The following is a 21,888-nucleotide window of genomic DNA, read 5'->3' as shown; positions in this document are numbered from 1 at the left end:
GGACCTTCAAGATGTCAGAGATGGGCTGGAGAGCCAAGTGGAGAATCTGAGGAAGACCAATCAAGAGGAAGTAACCAGAAGAACGCGGGTAGAAACAGAACTGGAACAGACCGCTATCACCATGAGGGAGTACAACAACACTATCACCGCTCTACACCACAGCCAAGACCAAGCCAATGCTTCAGAAAAGAGAGGAGAAGAGGAGCAACATAAGTTGCAGCAGGAGCTGGAGAGGAGCCTGAGACAAAACAAGGTCTCTACAGAGCGTCTGACCCAGTTGAGCGCTGAGCTGAAGGCCCTGCAGCAACAACTCCACCAGGAGCAGACACGAGTCAAAGAGGCAAACCTCCGCAATGAGAGCCTGTACAAAACGATAGAGGAGAAGAGTAAGGTACTGAATGAGAACTCTACTGAGCTTCAAAGGCTGAAGGAGCAGACAGAAACACTGACTAAAGAGAGGCTGAAGCTGGAGGAGGAGCTAAGGGCAATACGACAGGATATAGAGGAGCTCCTGAGATCCAAGCAGGGGGGTGATGTTGAGCTGTCCTCCCACATTGCTGCCTTGGAGTTGCAGCTGCAGAGTAGCACCCGCAGCAGTCTGGACTACCAGAACCTGGTCTCAGAGCTCTCCTCAGAGAGGGAGAAACTCAAGATGGAGATAGAGAAAATACAAAAGCAGGTCATCGAGGTACATTGGAGTTAGGCACTTAGTCCTGGACTGCTCTCATCTTTCCAAATCAGAGTCCTAAGTTGGAACAATCAAATAGCTACCACTCTCTGTAGACAAACCTTTCACTTGCATGCTGGAACACCTATAGAGGACCTGTAGATGCCTTTTACTCTTTGACTCTGATTTGAACACATAGTCATTGTATGTGTTTAAACACATTTGCCTGCAAATGTGATCTATGCCTCTCTGCCTGCCAACCTGCCTGAGCACCTGTCTCCCGGGCCCTGCCCACACTGTCCACAACATGTGCAATCATTCAGCATGCTTTTTTGCCTTTGCCTGTTTTGTCCAGAATCATCAACCATGTCAGTGTCATCACTGCCACCGCTCCTCTGGTCTAAACACAGTGCATACATCAATGTTTGATTGTGTTGTTTCATTCTGCATTATCTTCATCTTTTTAAGATACAATCTGCAATTTGGAAAAGCTTATAAACAATGTCCACTTAAATATGTATACAGTTTCCTAAAAGACATTCTGGATGCACCTGTTCTTGCATTTTGAGCCCAATGGATTAAGATTGGCAGTGATTCATCTCCCTTTGTGGAGCTTTACTTTTATTGTTTTCTCAAATTGCAGATGGTAGACAGTGGCTCTTCAAATCTGAATAATGTAATAATGTAGTTGGTCTGTTTAATTTGTATAGTTGTGATATAAACAATGTAGTGTAGATATGGCATGTGTGACAATATGTGCAGGATTGGGAAGGTTACTTTCACAATGAAAATTCTTACCTATTTGCAATTTGTAATCAATATTATATTCTACTGAATTATACTCCTCAAACTGTAATCCGATTACTGTAATTCCATTACATGTGTAGTGTTACTTCCCAATCCCAATACATTTGATTTTGAGTCTGTGATTTGACTGACATTCTCTCTCTCTCCCCCTCTCTCACTATCCTACCTTTTCTTTCTGTCCTCTTTGTTCCTCTCTGAACTATTTATTTTTGTTTTTCTGCAGACAACAGCCTTGATCCAATCCACTCAGTCACAGTACAATGAGATGGTGAAAGAGAGAGATGCTCTGCTGCTGAAACTGAAGTTGTCAGACCAGGACAAAGATCATTTCAAGACGCTAGAGGAGGAACTCCACCGCATTAAGCTATCATTGGAGTCTGAGCTTCGCAATAAACAACGTCTAGAGGAGGAGAAAGAGAAGGTGAAGAAGGAGTTCATTTACTGGAAGGGTCAATATGAGAGCAAAGAAGGCCTTGTTAGGCAGTATGACCTAGAGAAGGACCGTCTGGATCGGGAAAGGAACTCTTTGAAAAATGAGATAGAGAGGTTGATGAGGGAGCTTAGGGAGATTGAGGAGACCTACAAGAGTAGGCTGTCAGTCCTCCAAATAGAGCTTACAGAGATGACTACTGTCAGAAAAACCATGGAGACTGAGCTGAAGGGTCTTAGAGAACCTCCAGCCTTGGACCCCTCCATGCTGGTCTTTGATGGTGTTCGCAAGCCAGTCACAGCACAGCAGTTGCTTGACTGTGGTGTCTTGGACAAGCCAACATTTAATCAGCTCATGAAGGGGCAGAAGACTGTCCCTGATGTGTCTGTGGACAAGAGGGTCAGTCTAAAAGGGACTGGACCAATAGCTGGGGTGGTAGTTGAAGGTCTGAAAGGTACAGGGTCCATTTCTGGACCCCAATGCAAAATGTCCCTCACAGAAGCCAAGAAAGTAAATCTCTTGCCACCAGATAGTGCTGATCTGCTACTGGATGCTCAAGCTGCCACAGGCCACATCATTGACCCCAGAACTAATCAGAAGTTGACAGTGCAGGAAGCATGTAATCAAGGTGTAGTGGATGAGCTGGACCGACAGAGGTTGTTGGCAGCAGAGGCTGCTGCTGTGGGATACCATGACCGTAGCACAGGGAAACCCATTTCAGTATTTCAGGCCATGAAGAAAGGATTGATTGACAAGGACACAACACTGCGTGTGCTGCAGGCCCAGGAGTCTGTAGGGGGCATTCTAGATCCCATCCTCAGTGTGTTCCTTCCCAAAGACACAGCCATGGAGCGTGATCTAATTGATGAGGACATGTACCGTGCTCTGAATCAGAGGCCTGAGCTCTACCTGGACCCAGAAAGTGAGCAGGGTGTCAGTTATTCATCAATGAAGAGGAGATGTAAGACAGAGCCCCATACAGGCCTTCTGCTTCTCCCTGTCTCAGAGAAGCTAGACCCCTCCAAACTGGTCTTTGATGGTGTTCGAAAGCCAGTTACAGCTAAGCAGTTGCTTGACTGTGGTGTCCTGGACAAGCCAACATTTGTCCAGCTAGAGAAGGGAGAGAAAACTGTCCCACAGGTGTCTGTGGACAAAAAGGTCAATCTGAAGGGGACTGGACCAATAGCTGGGGTGATAGTTGAAGGTCTGAAAGGTACAGGGTCCATTTCTGGACCCCAATGCAAAATGTCCTTCACAGAAGCCAAGAAAGAGAATCTCCTGCCTCCAAATAGCGCTGATCTGCTACTAGATGCTCAGGCTGCAACAGGCCACATCATCGAACCCAGAACTAATCAGAAGTTGACAGTGGAGGAGGCATGTAATCAAGGTGTAGTGGATGAGCTGGACAGACAGAGGTTGCTGGCAGCAGAGGCTGCTGCTGTGGGATATCGTGACCGTAGCACAGGCAAGTCCATTTCAGTATTTCAGGCCATGAAGAAAGGGCTGATTGACAAGAATGCAACACTGCGTCTGTTGCAGGCCCAGGAGTCTGTAGGGGGCATTCTAGATCCCATCCTCAGTGTGTTCCTTCCCAAAGACACAGCCATGGAGCGTGATCTAATTGATGAGGACTTGTACCGTGCTCTGAATCAGAGGCCTGAGCTCTACCTGGACCCAGAAACTGAGCAGGGTGTCAGTTATTCATCAATGAAGAGGAGATGTAAGACAGAGCCTCACACAGGCCTTCTGCTTCTCCCTGTCTCAGAGAAGCTAGACCCCTCCAAATTGGTCTTTGATGGTGTTCGAAAGCCAGTTACAGCTAAGCAGTTGCTTGACTGTGGTGTCCTGGACAAGCCAACATTCAACCAGCTAGAGAAGGGAGAGAAAACTGTCCCAGAGGTGTCTGTCAACAAAAAGGTCAGTCTGAAGGGGACTGGCCCAATAGCTGGGGTGATAGTTGAAGGTCTGAAAGGTACAGGGTCCATTGCAGGAGGACCCCAATGCAAAATGTCCCTCACAGAAGCCAAGAAAGAGAGTCTTCTGCTTCCAAAAATTGCTGACCTGCTACTAGATGCTCAGGCTGCAACAGGCCACATGATCGACCCCAGAACTAATCAAAAGTTGACAGTGGATGAGGCATGTAATCATGGTCTAGTGGATGAGCTGGACAGACAGAGGTTGCTGGCAGCAGAGGCTGCTGCTGTGGGATATCGTGACCGTAGCACAGGCAAGTCCATTTCAGTATTTCAGGCCATGAAGAAAGGACTCCTTGACAAGAATGCAACACTGCGTCTGTTGCAGGCCCAGGAGTCTGTAGGGGGCATTCTAGATCCCATCCTCAGTGTGTTCCTTCCCAAAGACACAGCCATGGAGCGTAATCTAATTGATGAGGACATGTACCGTGCTCTGAATCAGAGGCCTGAGCTCTACCTGGACCCAGAAAGTGAGCAGGGAGTCACTTATTTGTCAATTATGAGGAGATGTAAGACAGAGCCTCACACAGGCCTTCTGCTTCTTCCTGTCTCAGAGAAGCTAGACCCCTCCAAACTGGTCTTTGATGGTGTTCGAAAGCCAGTTACAGCTAAGCAGTTGCTTGAATGTGGTGTCCTGGACAAGCCAACATTTGTCCAGCTAGAGAAAGGGGAAAAAACTGTCCCACAGGTGTCTGTGGACAAAAAGGTCAGTCTGAAGGGGACTGGACCAATAGCTGGGGTGATAGTTGAAGGTCTGAAAGGTATAGGGTCCATTTTTGGACCCCAAAGCAAAATGTCCCTCACAGAAGCCAAGAAAGAGAATCTCCTGCCTCAAACTAGTGCTGATCTGCTACTAGATGCTCAGGCTGCCACAGGCCACATCATCGAACCCAGAACTAATCAGAAGTTGACAGTGGAGGAGGCATGTAATCAAGGTGTAGTGGATGAGCTGGACAGACAGAGGTTGCTGGCAGCAGAGGCTGCTGCTGTGGGATATCGTGACCGTAGCACAGGCAAGTCCATGTCAGTATTTCAAGCCATGAAAAAAGGGCTGATTGACAAGAATGCAACACTGCGTCTGTTGCAGGCCCAGGAGTCTGTAGGGGGCATTCTAGATCCCATCCTCAGTGTGTTCCTTCCCAAAGACACAGCCATGGAGCGTGATCTAATTGATGAGGACATGTACCGTGCTCTGAATCAGAGGCCTCAGCTCTACATGGACCCAGAAACTGAGCAGGGAGTCACTTATTCATCAATGAAAAAGAGATGTAAGACAGAGCCCCATACAGGCCTTCTGCTTCTTCCCGTCCCTGGGAAGCTAGACGCCTCCAAACTGGTCTTTGATGGTGTTCGAAAGCCAGTTACAGCTAAGCAGTTGCTTGACTGTGGTGTCCTGGACAAGCCAACATTTGTCCAGCTAGAGAAAGGGGAGAAAACTGTCCCAGATGTGTCTGTGGACAAAATGGTTATTCTGAAGGGGACTGGACCCATTGCTGGGGTGGTAGCTGGACGTCACGGTAAAATGTCTTTGGCAGAAGCAAAAAAACAGAATCTTCTACCCTCAGACACTGCAGATCTACTGCTGGATGCCCAGGCTGCCACAGGCCATATCATTGACCCCAAAACTAATCAAAAGCTGACAGTAGAGGAAGCTTGTGCAAAAGGAGTGGTGGATAACAAGGACAGAGATAGACTGTTAGCAGCAGAGGCTGCTGCTGTGGGCTACAAAGATCCTAGCACAGCCAAACCTCTCTCAGTGTTTGAGGCCATGAAGAAGGGTCTAATTGACAAGAAGACTGGTCTACGCCTGCTGCAGGCCCAGGAGTCTGTGGGGGGCATTCTAGATCCTGTTCTCAGTGTGTTCCTCCCTAAAGAAACAGCTATAAAGCGCAACCTTTTAGATCAAAACCTCTGTCAAGCTCTAAAGCAGAACCCTGAGTGTTACTTGGACCCAGAAACTGAGCAGGATGCCAGCTATGGGGCTTTGAAGAAAAGATGCAAGACAGAGGTTCACACAGGTCTGCTACTTCTGCCTATCACTGAGAGGCTAGACCCATCCAAGCTGATCTTTGATGGTGTCCGCAAGCCAGTCACAGCACAGCAGCTGCTTGATTGTGGGGTCCTGGACAAGCCAACATTTAACCAGTTAGTGAAAGGTGAGAAAACGGTCCCAGATGTGTCTGTGGACAAGAAGATATATCTGAAGGGGACTGGACCCATTGCTGGGGTGGTAGCTGGACGTCAAGGCAAAATGTCTTTGGCAGAAGCAAAAAAACAGAATCTTCTACCCTCAGACACTGCAGATCTACTGCTGGATGCCCAGGCTGCCACAGGCCATATCATTGACCCCAAAACAAATCGAAAGCTGACAGTAGAGGAAGCGTGTGCAAAAGGAGTGGTGGATAACAAGGACAGAGATAGACTGTTAGCAGCAGAGGCTGCTGCTGTGGGCTACAAAGATCCTAGCACAGCCAAACCTCTCTCAGTGTTTGAAGCCATGAAGAAGGGTCTAATTGACAAGAAGACTGGTCTACGCCTGCTGCAGGCCCAGGAGTCTGTGGGGGGCATTCTAGATCCCACTCTCAGTGTGTTCCTCCCTAAAGACACAGCTATAAAGCACAACCTTTTAGATGAAAACCTCCATCAAGCTCTAAAGCAGAACCCTGAGTGTTACTTGGACCCAGAAACTGAGCAGACTGCCACTTATGGGGCTTTGAAGAAAAGATGCAAGACAGAAGTTCACACAGGTCTGCTACTTCTGCCTATCACTGAGAGGCTAGACCCATCCAAGCTGATCTTTGATGGTGTCCGCAAGCCAGTCACAGCACAGCAGCTGCTTGATTGTGGGGTCTTGGACAAGCCAACATTTAACCAGTTAGTGAAAGGTGAGAAAACTGTCCCAGACGTGTCTGTGGACAAGAGGATCCATCTGAAGGGGACAGGATCAATTGCTGGAGTAGCAGCCGGACCTCTAGGGAAAATGTCTTTTATGGAGGCAAAGAAAAAGAAAATCATATCTTCTGATAGTGCTGACCTGCTACTTGATGCCCAGGCTGCCACAGGCCATATCACCGACCCCAAAACTAACCAGAAGCTGACAGTAGAGGAAGCTTGTGCAAGAGGAGTGGTGGATAACAAGGACAGAGATAGACTGTTAGCAGCAGAATCTGCTGCTGTGGGCTACAAAGATCCTATCACAGCCAAACCTCTCTCAGCGTTTGAAGCCATGAAGAAGGGTCTAATTGATAAGAAGACTGGTCTACGCCTGCTGCAGGCCCAGGAGTCTGTGGGGGGCATTCTAGATCCCATTCTCAGTGTGTTCCTCCCTAAAGACACAGCTATAAAGCACAACATTTTAGATGAAAACCTCCATCAAGCTCTAAAGCAGAACCCTGAGTGTTACTTGGACCCAGAAACTGAGCAGGATGCCAGCTATGAAGCTTTGAAGAAAAGATGCAAGACAGAGGTTCACACAGGTCTGCTACTTCTGCCTATCACTGAGAAGCTAGACCCATCCAAGCTGATCTTTGATGGTGTTCGCAAGACAGTCACGGCACAGCAGCTGCTTGATTGTGGAGTTCTGGACAAGCCAATATTTAACCAGTTAGAGAAAGGGGAAAAAACTGTCCCACAGGTGTCTGTGGACAAAAAGGTCAGTCTGAAGGGGACTGGACCCATTGCTGGGGTGGTAGCTGGACGTCAAGGCAAAATGTCTTTCGCAGAAGCCAAGAAACATAATCTTCTACCCTCAGACACTGCAGATCTACTGCTGGATGCCCAGGCTGCCACAGGCCATATCATTGACCCCAAAACAAATCGAAAGCTGACAGTAGAGGAGGCGTGTGCAAAAGGAGTGGTGGATAACAAGGACAGAGATAGACTGTTAGCAGCAGAGGCTGCTGCTGTGGGCTACAAAGATCCTAGCACAGCCAAACCTCTCTCAGTGTTTGAAGCCATGAAGAAGGGTCTAATTGACAAGGAGACTGGTCTACGCCTGCTGCAGGCCCAGGAGTCTGTGGGGGGCATTCTAGATCCCACTCTCAGTGTGTTCCTCCCTAAAGAAACAGCTATAAAGCACAACCTTTTAGATGAAAACCTCCATCAAGCTCTAAAGCAGAACCCTGAGTGTTACTTGGACCCAGAAACTGAGCAGACTGCCACTTATGGGGCTTTGAAGAAAAGATGCAAGACAGAAGTTCACACAGGTCTGCTACTTCTGCCTATCACTGAGAGGCTAGACCCATCCAAGCTAATCTTTGATGGTGTCCGCAAGCCAGTCACAGCACAGCAGCTGCTTGATTGTGGGGTCTTGGACAAGCCAACATTTAACCAGTTAGTGAAAGGTGAGAAAACTGTCCCAGACGTGTCTGTGGACAAGAAGATATGTCTGAAGGGGACTGGACCCATTGCTGGGGTGGTAGCTGGACGTCAAGGCAAAATGTCTTTGGCAGAAGCAAAAAAGCAGAATCTTCTACCGTCAGACACTGCAGATCTACTGCTGGATGCCCAGGCTGCCACAGGCCATATCATTGACCCCAAAACAAATCGAAAGCTGACAGTAGAGGAGGCTTGTGCAAGAGGAGTAGTGGATAACAAGGACAGAGATAGACTGTTAGCAGCAGAGGCTGCTGCTGTGGGCTACAAAGATCCCAGCACAGCCAAACCTCTCTCAGTGTTTGAGGCCATGAAGAAGGGTCTAATTGACAAGAAGACTGGTCTACGCCTGCTGCAGGCCCAGGAGTCTGTGGGGGGCATTCTAGATCCCACTCTCAGTGTGTTCCTCCCTAAAGACACAGCTATAAAGCACAACCTTTTAGATGAAAACCTCAATCAAGCTCTAAAGCAGAACCCTGAGTGTTACTTGGACCCAGAAACTGAGCAGGATGCCAGCTATGAAGCTTTGAAGAAAAGATGCAAGACAGAGGTTCACACAGGTCTGCTACTTCTGCCTATCACTGAGAAGCTAGACCCATCCAAGCTGATCTTTGATGGTGTCCGCAAGACAGTCACAGCACAGCAGTTGCTTGATTGTGAAATCCTGGACAAGCCAACATTTAACCAGTTAGTGAAAGGTGAGAAAACTGTCCCAGACGTGTCTGTGGACAAGAGGATCCATCTGAAGGGGACAGGATCAATTGCTGGAGTAGCAGCCGGACCTCTAGGGAAAATGTCTTTTATGGAGGCAAAGAAAAAGAAAATCATATCTTCTGATAGTGCTGACCTGCTACTTGATGCCCAGGCTGCCACAGGCCATATCACCGACCCCAAAACTAACCAGAAGCTGACAGTAGAGGAAGCTTGTGCAAGAGGAGTGGTGGATAACAAGGACAGAGATAGACTGTTAGCAGCAGAATCTGCTGCTGTGGGCTACAAAGATCCTATCACAGCCAAACCTCTCTCAGCGTTTGAAGCCATGAAGAAGGGTCTAATTGATAAGAAGACTGGTCTACGCCTGCTGCAGGCCCAGGAGTCTGTGGGGGGCATTCTAGATCCTATTCTCAGTGTGTTCCTCCCTAAAGACACAGCTATAAAGCACAACATTTTAGATGAAAACCTCCATCAAGCTCTAAAGCAGAACCCTGAGTGTTACTTGGACCCAGAAACTGAGCAGGATGCCAGCTATGAAGCTTTGAAGAAAAGATGCAAGACAGAGGTTCACACAGGTCTGCTACTTCTGCCTATCACTGAGAGGCTAGACCCATCCAAGCTGATCTTTGATGGTGTTCGCAAGACAGTCACGGCACAGCAGCTGCTTGATTGTGGAGTTCTGGACAAGCCAATATTTAACCAGTTAGAGAAAGGGGAAAAAACTGTCCCACAGGTGTCTGTGGACAAAAAGGTCAGTCTGAAGGGGACTGGACCCATTGCTGGGGTGGTAGCTGGACGTCAAGGCAAAATGTCTTTCGCAGAAGCCAAGAAACATAATCTTCTACCCTCAGACACTGCAGATCTACTGCTCGATGCCCAGGCTGCCACAGGCCATATCATTGACCCCAAAACAAATCGAAAGCTGACAGTAGAGGAGGCGTGTGCAAAAGGAGTGGTGGATAACAAGGACAGAGATAGACTGTTAGCAGCAGAGGCTGCTGCTGTGGGCTACAAAGATCCTATCACAGCCAAACCTCTCTCAGTGTTTGAAGCCATGAAGAAGGGTCTAATTGATCAGAAGACTGGGCTACGTCTGCTGCAGGCCCAGGAGTCTGTGGGGGGCATTCTAGATCCCGTTCTCAGTGTGTTCCTCCCTAAAGACACAGCTATAAAGCGCAACCTTTTAGATGAAGACCTCCATCAAGCTCTAAAGCAGAACCCTGAGTGTTACTTGGACCCAGAAACTGAGCAGGATGCCAGCTATGAAGCTTTGAAGAAAAGATGCAAGACAGACGTTCACACAGGTCTGCTACTTCTGCCTATCACTGAGAGGCTAGACCCATCCAAGCTGATCTTTGATGGTGTCCGCAAGCCAGTCACAGCACAGCAGCTGCTTGATTGTGGGGTCTTGGACAAGCCAACATTTAACCAGTTAGTGAAAGGTGAGAAAACTGTCCCAGACGTGTCTGTGGACAAGAAGATATGTCTGAAGGGGACTGGACCCATTGCTGGGGTGGTAGCTGGACGTCAAGGCAAAATGTCTTTCGCAGAAGCCAAGAAACAAAAACTTCTACCCTCAGACACTGCAGATCTACTGCTGGATGCCCAGGCTGCCACAGGCCATATCATTGACCCCAAAACAAATCGAAAACTGACAGTAGAGGAAGCTTGTGCAAAAGGAGTGGTGGATAACAAGGACAGAGACAGACTGTTAGCAGCAGAGGCTGCTGCTGTGGGCTACAAAGATCCTAGCACAGCCAAACCTCTCTCAGTGTTTGAGGCCATGGAGAAGGGTATAATTGACAAGAAGACTGGTCTACGCCTGCTGCAGGCCCAGGAGTCTGTGGGAGGCATTCTAGATCCCACTCTCAGTGTGTTCCTCCCTAAAGAAACAGCTATAAAGCACAACCTTTTAGATGAAAACCTCAATCAAGCTCTAGACCAGAACCCTGAGTGTTACTTGGACCCAGAAACTGAGCAGGATGCCAGCTATGAAGCTTTGAGGAAAAGATGCAAGACAGAGGTTCACACTGGTCTGCTACTTCTGCCTATCACTGAGAAGCTAGACCCATCCAAGCTGATCTTTGATGGTGTCCGCAAGACAGTCACAGCACAGCAGTTGCTTGATTGTGAGATCCTGGACAAGCCAACATTTAACCAGTTAGTGAAAGGGGAGAAAACTGTCCGAGACGTGTCTGTGGACAAGAGGATCCATCTGAAGGGGACAGGATCAATTGCTGGAGTAGCAGCCGGACCTCTAGGGAAAATGTCTTTTATGGAGGCAAAGAAAAAGAAAATCATATCTTCTGATAGTGCTGACCTGCTACTTGATGCCCAGGCTGCCACAGGCCATATCACCGACCCCAAAACTAACCAGAAGCTGACAGTAGAGGAAGCTTGTGCAAGAGGAGTGGTGGATAACAAGGACAGAGATAGACTGTTAGCAGCAGAATCTGCTGCTGTGGGCTACAAAGATCCTATCACAGCCAAACCTCTCTCAGTGTTTGAAGCCATGAAGAAGGGTCTAATTGATCAGAAGACTGGGCTACGTCTGCTGCAGGCCCAGGAGTCTGTGGGGGGCATTCTAGATCCCGTTCTCAGTGTGTTCCTCCCTAAAGACACAGCTATAAAGCGCAACCTTTTAGATGAAAACCTCCATCAAGCTCTAAAGCAGAACCCTGAGTGTTACTTGGACCCAGAAACTGAGCAGGATGCCAGCTATGAAGCTTTGAAGAAAAGATGCAAGACAGAGGTTCACACAGGTCTGCTACTTCTGCCTATCACTGAGAAGCTAGACCCATCCAAACTGATCTTTGATGGTGTTCGCAAGACAGTCACAGCACAGCAGCTGCTTGATTGTGGAGTTCTGGACAAGCCAATATTTAACCAGTTAGAGAAAGGGGAAAAAACTGTCCCACAGGTGTCTGTGGACAAAAAGGTCAGTCTGAAGGGGACTGGACCCATTGCTGGGGTGGTAGCTGGACGTCAAGGCAAAATGTCTTTCGCAGAAGCCAAGAAACAAAATCTTCTACCGTCAGACACTGCAGATCTACTGCTGGATGCCCAGGCTGCCACAGGCCATATCATTGACCCCAAAACAAATCGAAAGCTGACAGTAGAGGAAGCTTGTGCAAAAGGAGTGGTGGATAACAAGGACAGAGATAGACTGTTAGCAGCAGAGGCTGCTGCTGTGGGCTACAAAGATCCTAGCACAGCCAAACCTCTCTCAGTGTTTGAGGCCATGAAGAAGGGTCTAATTGACAAGAAGACTGGTCTACGCCTGCTGCAGGCCCAGGAGTCTGTGGGGGGCATTCTAGATCCCACTCTCAGTGTGTTCCTCCCTAAAGACACAGCTATAAAGCACAACCTTTTAGATGAAAACCTCCATCAAGCTCTAAAGCAGAACCCTGAGTGTTACTTGGACCCAGAAACTGAGCAGGATGCCAGCTATGAAGCTTTGAAGAAAAGATGCAAGACAGAGGTTCACACAGGTCTGCTACTTCTGCCTATCACTGAGAGGCTAGACCCATCCAAGCTGATCTTTGATGGTGTCCGCAAGACAGTCACAGCACAGCAGTTGCTTGATTGTGAGATCCTGGACAAGCCAACATTTAACCAGTTAGTGAAAGGGGAGAAAACTGTCCGAGACGTGTCTGTGGACAAGAGGATCCATCTGAAGGGGACAGGATCAATTGCTGGAGTAGCAGCCGGACCTCTAGGGAAAATGTCTTTTATGGAGGCAAAGAAAAAGAAAATCATATCTTCTGATAGTGCTGACCTGCTACTTGATGCCCAGGCTGCCACAGGCCATATCACCGACCCCAAAACTAACCAGAAGCTGACAGTAGAGGAGGCATGTGCAAGAGGAGTGGTGGATAACAAGGACAGAGATAGACTGTTGGCAGCAGAATCTGCTGCTGTGGGCTACAAAGATCCTATCACAGCCAAACCTCTCTCAGTGTTTGAGGCCATGAAGAAGGGTCTAATTGACAAGAAGACTGGGCTACGCCTGCTGCAGGCCCAGGAGTCTGTGGGGGGCATTCTAGATCCCGTTCTCAGTGTGTTCCTCCCTAAAGACACAGCTATAAAGCACAACCTTTTAGATGAAAACCTCCATCAAGCTCTAAAGCAGAACCCTGATTGTTACTTGGACCCAGAAACTGAGCAGGATGCCAGCTATGAAGCTTTGAAGAAAAGATGCAAGACAGAGGTTCACACAGGTCTGCTACTTCTGCCTATCACTGAGAAGCTAGACCCATCCAAACTGATCTTTGATGGTGTCCGCAAGACAGTCACAGCACAGCAGCTGCTTGATTGTGGAGTTCTGGACAAGCCTATATTTAACCAGTTAGAGAAAGGGGAAAAAACTGTCCCACAGGTGTCTGTGGACAAAAAGGTCAGTCTGAAGGGGACTGGACCCATTGCTGGGGTGGTAGCTGGACGTCAAGGCAAAATGTCTTTCGCAGAAGCCAAGAAACAAAATCTTCTACCCTCAGACACTGCAGATCTACTGCTGGATGCCCAGGCTGCCACAGGCCATATCATTGACCCAAAAACAAATCGAAAGCTGACAGTAGAGGAAGCTTGTGCAAAAGGAGTGGTGGATAACAAGGACAGAGATAGACTGTTAGCAGCAGAGGCTGCTGCTGTGGGCTACAAAGATCCTAGCACAGCCAAACCTCTCTCAGTGTTTGAGGCCATGAAGAAGGGTCTAATTGACAAGAAGACTGGTCTACGCCTGCTGCAGGCCCAGGAGTCTGTGGGGGGCATTCTAGATCCCACTCTCAGTGTGTTCCTCCCTAAAGACACAGCTATAAAGCACAACCTTTTAGATGAAAACCTCCATCAAGCTCTAAAGCAGAACCCTGAGTGTTACTTGGACCCAGAAACTGAGCAGGATGCCAGCTATGAAGCTTTGAAGAAAAGATGCAAGACAGAGGTTCACACAGGTCTGCTACTTCTGCCTATCACTGAGAAGCTAGACCCATCCAAGCTGATATTTGATGGTGTCCGCAAGCCAGTCACAGCACAGCAGCTGCTTGATTGTGGGGTCTTGGACAAGCCAACATTTAACCAGTTAGTGAAAGGTGAGAAAACTGTCCGAGACGTGTCTGTGGACAAGAAGATATATCTGAAGGGGACAGGATCAATTGCTGGAGTAGCAGCCGGACCTCTAGGGAAAATGTCTTTTACGGAGGCAAAGAAAAAGAAAATCATATCTTCTGATAGTGCTGACCTGCTACTTGATGCCCAGGCTGCCACAGGCCATATCACCGACCCCAAAACTAACCAGAAGCTGACAGTAGAGGAAGCTTGTGCAAAAGGAGTGGTGGATAATAAAGACAGAGTTCGGCTGTTAGCAGCAGAAGCTGCTGCTGTGGGCTACAAAGATCCTATCACAGCCAAACCTCTCTCAGTGTTTGAGGCCATGAAGAAGGGAATAATTGACAAGAAGACTGGTCTACGCCTGCTGCAGGCCCAGGAGTCTGTGGGGGGCATTCTAGATCCCATTCTCAGTGTGTTCCTCCCTAAAGACACAGCTATAAAGCACAACCTTTTAGATCAAAACCTCTATCAAGCTCTAAAGCAGAACTCTGTGTGTTACCTGGACCCAGAAACTCAGTGGAATGCCAGCTATGAAGCTTTGAGGAAAAGATGCAAGACAGAGGTTCACACAGGTCTGCTACTTCTGCCTATCACTGAGAAGCTAGACCCATCCAAGCTGATCTTTGATGGTGTCCGCAAGACAGTCACAGCACAGCAGCTGCTTGATTGTGGGGTCCTGGACAAGCCAACATTTAACCAATTAGAGAAAGGGCAAATAACTGTCCCAGAAGTCTCTGTGGACAAAATGGTTAGTCTGAAGGGGACTGGACCCATTGCTGGGGTGGTAGCTGGACGTCAAGGCAAAATGTCTTTGGCAGAAGCAAAAAAGCAGAATCTTCTACCGTCAGACACTGCAGATCTACTGCTGGATGCCCAGGCTGCCACAGGCCATATCATTGACCCCACAACTAATCGAAAGCTGACAGTAGAGGAAGCTTGTGCAAAAGGAGTGGTGGATAACAAGGACAGAGATAGACTGTTAGCAGCAGAGGCTGCTGCTGTGGGCTACAGAGATCCTAGCACAGCCAAACCTCTCTCAGTGTTTGAAGCCATGAAGAAGGGTCTAATTGACAAGAAGACTGGTCTACGCCTGCTGCAGGCCCAGGAGTCTGTGGGGGGCATTCTAGATCCCACTCTCGGTGTGTTCCTCCCTAAAGACACAGCTATAAAACACAACCTTTTAGATCAAAACCTCTGTCAAGCTCTAAAGCAGAACCCTGAGTGTTACTTGGACCCAGAAACTGAGCAGACTGCCACTTATGGGGCTTTGAAGAAAAGATGCAAGACAGAGGTTCACACCGGTCTGCTACTTCTGCCTATTGCTGAGGAGCTAGATCCATCCAAACTGATCTTTGATGGTGTCCGCAAGACAGTCACAGCACAGCAGCTGCTTGATTGTGGAGTTCTGGACAAGCCAACATTTAACCAGCTAGTGAAAGGTGAGAAAACTGTCCCAGATGTGTCTGTGGACAAGAAGGTCTATCTGAAGGGGACAGGATCAATTGTTGGAGTAGTAGCTGGGCCTCTAAAGAATATGTCTTTTACGGAGGCAAAGAAACAGAAAATCATATCTTTTGATAGTGCTGACCTGCTACTTGATGCCCAGGCTGCCACAGGCCATATCACCGACCCCAAAACAAATCGAAAGCTGACAGTAGAGGAGGCTTGTGCAAGAGGAGTGGTGGATAACAAGGACAGAGATAGACTGTTAGCAGCAGAGGCTGCTGCTGTGGGCTACAAAGATCCTAGCACAGCCAAACCTCTCTCAGTGTTTGAGGCCATGAAGAAGGGAATAATTGATGAGAAGACTGGTCTACGCCTGCTGCAGGCTCAAGAGTCTGTGGGGGGCATTCTAGATCCCGTTCTCAGTGTGTTCCTCCCTAAAGACACAGCTATAAAGCGCAACCTTTTAGATCAAAACCTCTGTCAAGCTCTAAAGCAGAACCCTGAGTGTTACTTGGACCCAGAAAATGAGCAGGATGCCAGCTATGGGGCTTTGAAGAAAAGATGCAAGACAGACCTTCACACAGGCCTGCTACTTCTGCCTATCACTGAGAGGCTAGACCCATCCAAGCTGATATTTGATGGTGTTCGCAAGCCAGTCACAGCACAGCAGCTGCTTGATTGTGGAGTTCTGGACAAGCCAACATTTAACCAGTTAGTGAAAGGGGAGAAAACGGTCCCAGACGTGTCTGTAGACAAGAAGATCTATTTGAAGGGGACAGGGTCTATTGCTGGCATAGTAGCTGGACCTCTAGGGAAAATGTCTTTTATAGAAGCAAAGAAAGAGAAAATGATGTCTTCTGATAGTGCTGACCTGCTATTGGAAGCTCAAGCCGCCACAGGCCACATCATAGACCCCAGAACGAACAAGAAGCTGACAGTAGAGGAGGCATGTGCAAGAGGAGTGCTGGATAAGGAGGATAAAAAGATGCTGTTGGCCAGTGAGGCTGCATCTGTGGGTTACCGGGACCCAAAGACAGCCAAGCTGCTGTCAGCAGGCCAGGCCATGAGGAAGGGATTAATTGACAGAGACACAGCTGTACGTCTACTTCAGGCTCAAGAATCTGTTGGGGGGATTTTGGACCCTGTCCTCAGTGTGTACCTACCCAAAGACATAGCTATGGACCGAGATCTTATAGATGATGATCTGTACCAAGCCCTGAATCAATGTCCTGAGTGCTACCTAGACCCAGACACTCATCAGTTGACTAGCTATGTGTCTCTGAAGAAACAATGCAAGGCAGATTTAAGCACTGGCCTGTTGCTTCTACCTGCACCAAAAAAGCCATTGACTGTCCAGGGGCTCAGGAGCCAGGTGTCAGTCACTGACTTGGTGGATGCCAACCTTCTGGAGCGTTCTGATATGGACCAACTAAGAAAGGGAAAACTGACCAGCCAGGATATTGAGATCCGCCTGCGCTCCTATTTGAGAGGCTCCACTTGCATTTCAGGGGTATATGATGAGGCCAGTGAAAAGATCATGCCCATCTATCAGGCTATGAAAGAGGGACTGCTGCGACCTGGGACCACTCTGGAACTACTAGAGGCCCAGGCTGCCTCGGGTTTTGTAGTTGACCCTGTCAACAACCTTTACCTGACTGTCAGTGATGCCTACAAAAAAGGACTCTTTGGGCCAGAGTTCAAGGACAAGCTACTATCAGCAGAGAGGGCTGTGACTGGTTACAAACTGCCAGGTACAGACAAAATTATCTCCATTTTCCAGGCCATCGAGAAGGGTTTAATTGTGAAGAGTCATGGTATCCGCCTACTAGAGGCCCAGATTGCCAGCGGTGGCATCATTGATCCTAAACAGAGCCACCGTATTGATGTGAAAATGGCCTACAAAAGAGGTTACTTTGATGAGAAGATGAACCAAATCCTGACTGATGAAGGGGACGACACTAAGGGCTTCTTCGATCCTAACACACAGGAAAACCTGACCTATCTGGAGCTTAAGAAACGCTGCATCACAGATAAGAAGACTGGCCTTGTCCTGTTGCCCATCGTAGACAAGAAGAAGCAACAGCAGTCTACTAAGAAGAACACGCGTAAGAGGAGAGTGGTAATTGTGGACCCAGACACAAATAAAGAAATGACAGTACGTGAAGCATATGACAAGGGGCTTATTGACTATGACACCTTCCTGGAGCTGTCAGATCAGGAGTGTGAGTGGGAAGAGATCACCATCACTGTTCCAGATGGTTCTTCACGGTTAGTTATCATCGACAGGAAGACTGGTAAAGAGTACGACATCACTGAGCTGCTGGAACAGGGGGTGATTGATAGATCAGTCTTAAATCAGTACCGCTCCCGTAGCATCACTCTTACTCAGTTTGCCGATATCATCACCAACAAGACCAAACTCAGATCATCATCATCATCAACAACAACAACTACAAGAACCTCAGGAGCACCAGCTCTATCTTCTATGACACCATCATCAGTCTCAGCAGTGCCTTCGTCACCTACTTTCTCCCAGCTGACCACAACAAAAACTACCACAATCACAGGGCGCACCACCACTATCAGCAGTGTAGGGCAGGAGTGTGAGTGGGAAGAGATCAACATCACTGCTCCAGATGGTTCTTCACGGTTAGTTATCATTGACAGGAAGACTGGTAAAGAGTACGACATCACTGAGCTGCTGGAACAGGGGGTAATTGACAGATCAGTCTTTGATCAGTACCGCTCCCATAGTATCACTCTTACTCAGTTTGCAGATATCATCACCAACAAGACCAAACTCAGATCATCATCATTATCAACTACAAGAACCTCAGGAGCGACACCTCTATCTTCTATGACATCATCATCAGTCTCATCAATGCCTTCATCACCTTCTTTCTCCCAGCTGTCCACAACAAAAACTACCACAATCACAGGGAGCACCGCCACAATTGGCAGTGGAGAGCAGGAGTGTGAGTGGGAAGCGATCACCGTCACTGCTCCAGATGGTTCGTCACGGTTATTTATCATTGACAGGAAGACTGGGAAAGAGTATGACATCGCTGAGCTGCTGGAACATGGGGTAATTGATAGATCAGTCATTGATCAGTATCGCTCTCATAGCATCACCCTTATTCAGTTTGCAGATATCATCACCAACAAGACCAAACTCAGATCATCATCAACAACAACTACAAGAACCTCAGGAGCACCAGCTCTATCTTCTATGACATCATCATCAGTCTCATCAATGCCTTCATCACCTTCTTTCTCCCAGCTGTCCACAACAAAAACTACCACAATCACAGGGAGCACCGCCACAATTGGCAGTGGAGAGCAAGAGTGTGAGTGGGAAGAGATCACCATCACTGCTCCAGATGATTCGTCACGGTTAGTTATCATTGACAGGAAGACTGGGAAAGAGTATGACATCAATGAGCTGCTGCGACAGGGGGTAATTGATAGATCAGTCATTGATCAGTATCGCTCTCATAGCATCACCCTTATTCAGTTTGCAGATATCATCACCAACAAGACCAAACTCAGATCATCATCAACAACAACAACTACAAGAACCTCAGGAGCACCAGCTCTATCTTCTATGACATCATCATCATCAGTCGCATCAATGCCTTCATCACCTTCTTTATCCCAGCTGACCACAACAAAAACTACCACAATCACAGGGAGCACCGCCACAATTGGCAGTGGAGAGCAAGAGTGTGAGTGGGAAGAGATCACCGTCACTGCTCCAGATGGTTCGTCACGGTTAGTTATCATTGACAGGAAGACTGGTAAAGAGTATGACATCACTGAGCTGCTGCGACAGGGGGTAATTGATAAATCAGTCATTGATCAGTATCGCTCCCATAGCATCACTCTTATTCAGTTTGCAGATATCATCAAGAACCAGACCAAACTCAGGTCATCCTCATCATCATCATCATCAACTACAAGAACCTCAGGAGCGACCACAACAAAAACTACCACAATCACAGGGAGCACTGCCACAATTGGCAGTGGAGAGCAGGAGTGTGAGTGGGAAGAGATCACCGTCACTGCTCCAGATGGTTCGTCACGGTTAGTTATCATTGACAGGAAGACTGGGAAAGAGTATGACATCACTGAGCTGCTGGGACAGGGGGTAATTGATAAATCAGTCATTGATCAGTACCGCTCCCATAGCATCAATCTTATTCAGTTTGCAGATATCATCACCAACAAGACCAAACTCAGGTCAACCTCAGGAGCGACAGCTCTATCTTCTATGACATCATCATCAGTCTCATCAATCCCTTCATCACCTAGTTTCTCCCAGGTGACCACAACAAAAACTACGACAATCACAGGGCACAGTGGAGGTCAAAACCAACCTGACTCCATGAGGCACATATCCAGTGTTTCGGTCACCCTGACCTCCCCTTTAGAAACAGTGAGTGAACAGGATCCAGTGGGCGCCATCTTTGACATGGAGACTCTCGAGAAGGTATCCATTCTTGAGGGTCGAAATCGTGGCCTGGTGGATTCCATCACTGCCCAGAGACTGCTGGAGGCCCAGGCCTGCACTGGAGGCATTGTGAATCCCATTAATGGCCGTAGGCTCAGCACCCAAGAGGCAACTCGTCAGGGCATAATAAATGAAGACATGGCCATTAAGCTCAAGGCTGCCCAAAAAGCCTACATTGGCTTTGAAAATGTAAAAACCCAGAAGAAAATGTCTGCTGCTGAAGCCATGAAGGAGATGTGGCTGCCATATGAGGCAGGCCAGAGGTTCATGGAGTTCCAGTGTGCAACAGGGGGGCTGTATGACCCAGAACTGGGTTGTAGGAGGACCATAGAGGATGCTTTGAAAATGGGCTGGCTGGACGGGAGATCTGCCCAGAAGCTCCAAGATACCAGACACCACACAAAGAACCTAACATGCCCCAAGAGCAAACTTAAGATCTCCTACAAGGAGGCTATTGATAATTGCCTAGTGGAGGAAGACACTGGGGTGAAAATGCTCCAGGCATCATCTGTGTCCTCCAGAGGTATCAGCAGTCCCTACAATGTCTCCTCTGCCCCAGGATCCACCACAGGCTCTAGGAGTGGCTCACGACTGGGCTCCCGCAGAAGCAGTGTGGACCTAGGTTCCCTTTCCTCCTCAGTTACCAACCGCTATAGCAGCACCAGCTACAGCCATACCACCTTCACCTCCAGATCTACCAGCTGATGCTTTAATATCAAGTACGAATAGGTCCAGCACACTGCTCTTGCCTAGCAAATGATCTGCATTTAGTCCTACTGGACTTTTGTCAGAGTATCACAAGTTCAGCAAAGAATGAGTGTGTTGTGTATGAGGAAAAATATAGGCTGATTAATGTCTTAAACGCATATACTTGCATATTGTTAGCTTAGCCTAGTGTTTGCTATACTAATAATAACAAAATGTTCATTCAAAATTATGTGATTTGTAAAAGAAAATTCCCAAATGAAGTGTGAAAATTAAAAAGACAATGATGACAGCCATTCTGGTGTGTTTTGATCGAAAATACAATGTAGGCCTAGGCCTATGTTTAAAATATTTGGCTTTACTCATAAACTAGGCCTAGAAAATGTCCTCATCATATTGTTTGCTTAAATGTAAATGTGTTCCAGTTGTATTTTCCACAACATTCATATTAGATCATTTGATTTGTTTTTAAGCTTCGCTTTTTTTTGTTGCTAATATAACATATTTGTGTAACATTTACATTTATTTGAAATCTAAATGTGCCTATTTTGTGCAGGGTGGGTGGGGGTCATTGCTTATACTGGCTTCACTATCATTTTGTATTGTTAGAAAATTGAATTGGTTGTTGACCATTTGGTTCTACAATTTAGTGCTTCTAGTTTTGTATGTAACTATTTCTCTATATCTCTATATAAAAGTTACTCTTTAAATAAATATCTGTGGTCATTTGTATTCCTGATTCCTCATCACTGTTATTGTTCAAAGCACTTTTAATAAATTCACATTAGATATGATTCATATGAATGTTCATCATATAGTAGCTAAAATGGCTAGCTACCAATGAGCTCCAACATCAGCATTACTGTTAGTCTTGCACATACTCCATTTAAGTGTCACTGAATCTGAACTTGTCAGAGTGATGACGTCTCTTCTTTCATGTTGTTCTCTCCCCTTTTTTATTCTCTTTCTATTATTGTGTTATACACAGGTCCATACAAGCCAAGTGGTTACATGCCATATTTCGCAATCTTCTGTAACATACAATTGTTTTATAAGGTAATAGTGCTGCATGGTGTAGGCCTACAGCATGTCAGCATCCAGCTTTCCCATGTTTTCAAAGACTTGTCCTGTTGCAGTCTTTGAAAAAGTAATTCTC

General features: G+C 47.4%; 1 protein-coding gene across 1 annotated transcript in view; it reads left to right on the top strand.

Moving 5' to 3' along the window:
* Positions 1-21,464, top strand: part of dspb (desmoplakin b) — a 36,588-nt gene extending 15,124 nt beyond the window's left edge. Inside the window, exons 22-25 of the mRNA XM_083648257.1 lie at positions 1-688; positions 1,698-2,184; positions 2,920-7,193; positions 16,671-21,464. The exon at positions 1-688 is cut by the window's left edge and continues 1,139 nt beyond it. Of these exons, the coding sequence (XP_083504383.1) occupies positions 1-688; positions 1,698-2,184; positions 2,920-7,193; positions 16,671-20,732 (9,511 nt within the window). The 3' untranslated portion in view covers positions 20,733-21,464. The remainder of the gene's footprint in view (positions 689-1,697; positions 2,185-2,919; positions 7,194-16,670) is intronic.
* The last annotated feature ends 424 nt before the right edge of the window (positions 21,465-21,888 follow it).

Source organism: Poromitra crassiceps (genome assembly GCF_964638095.1).
Source record: "Poromitra crassiceps genome assembly, chromosome: 12".
NCBI lineage: Eukaryota > Metazoa > Chordata > Actinopteri > Beryciformes > Melamphaidae > Poromitra > Poromitra crassiceps.
Note: the sequence above shows the minus strand (reverse complement) of the source record. Positions and strands in the feature narration are given on the sequence as shown.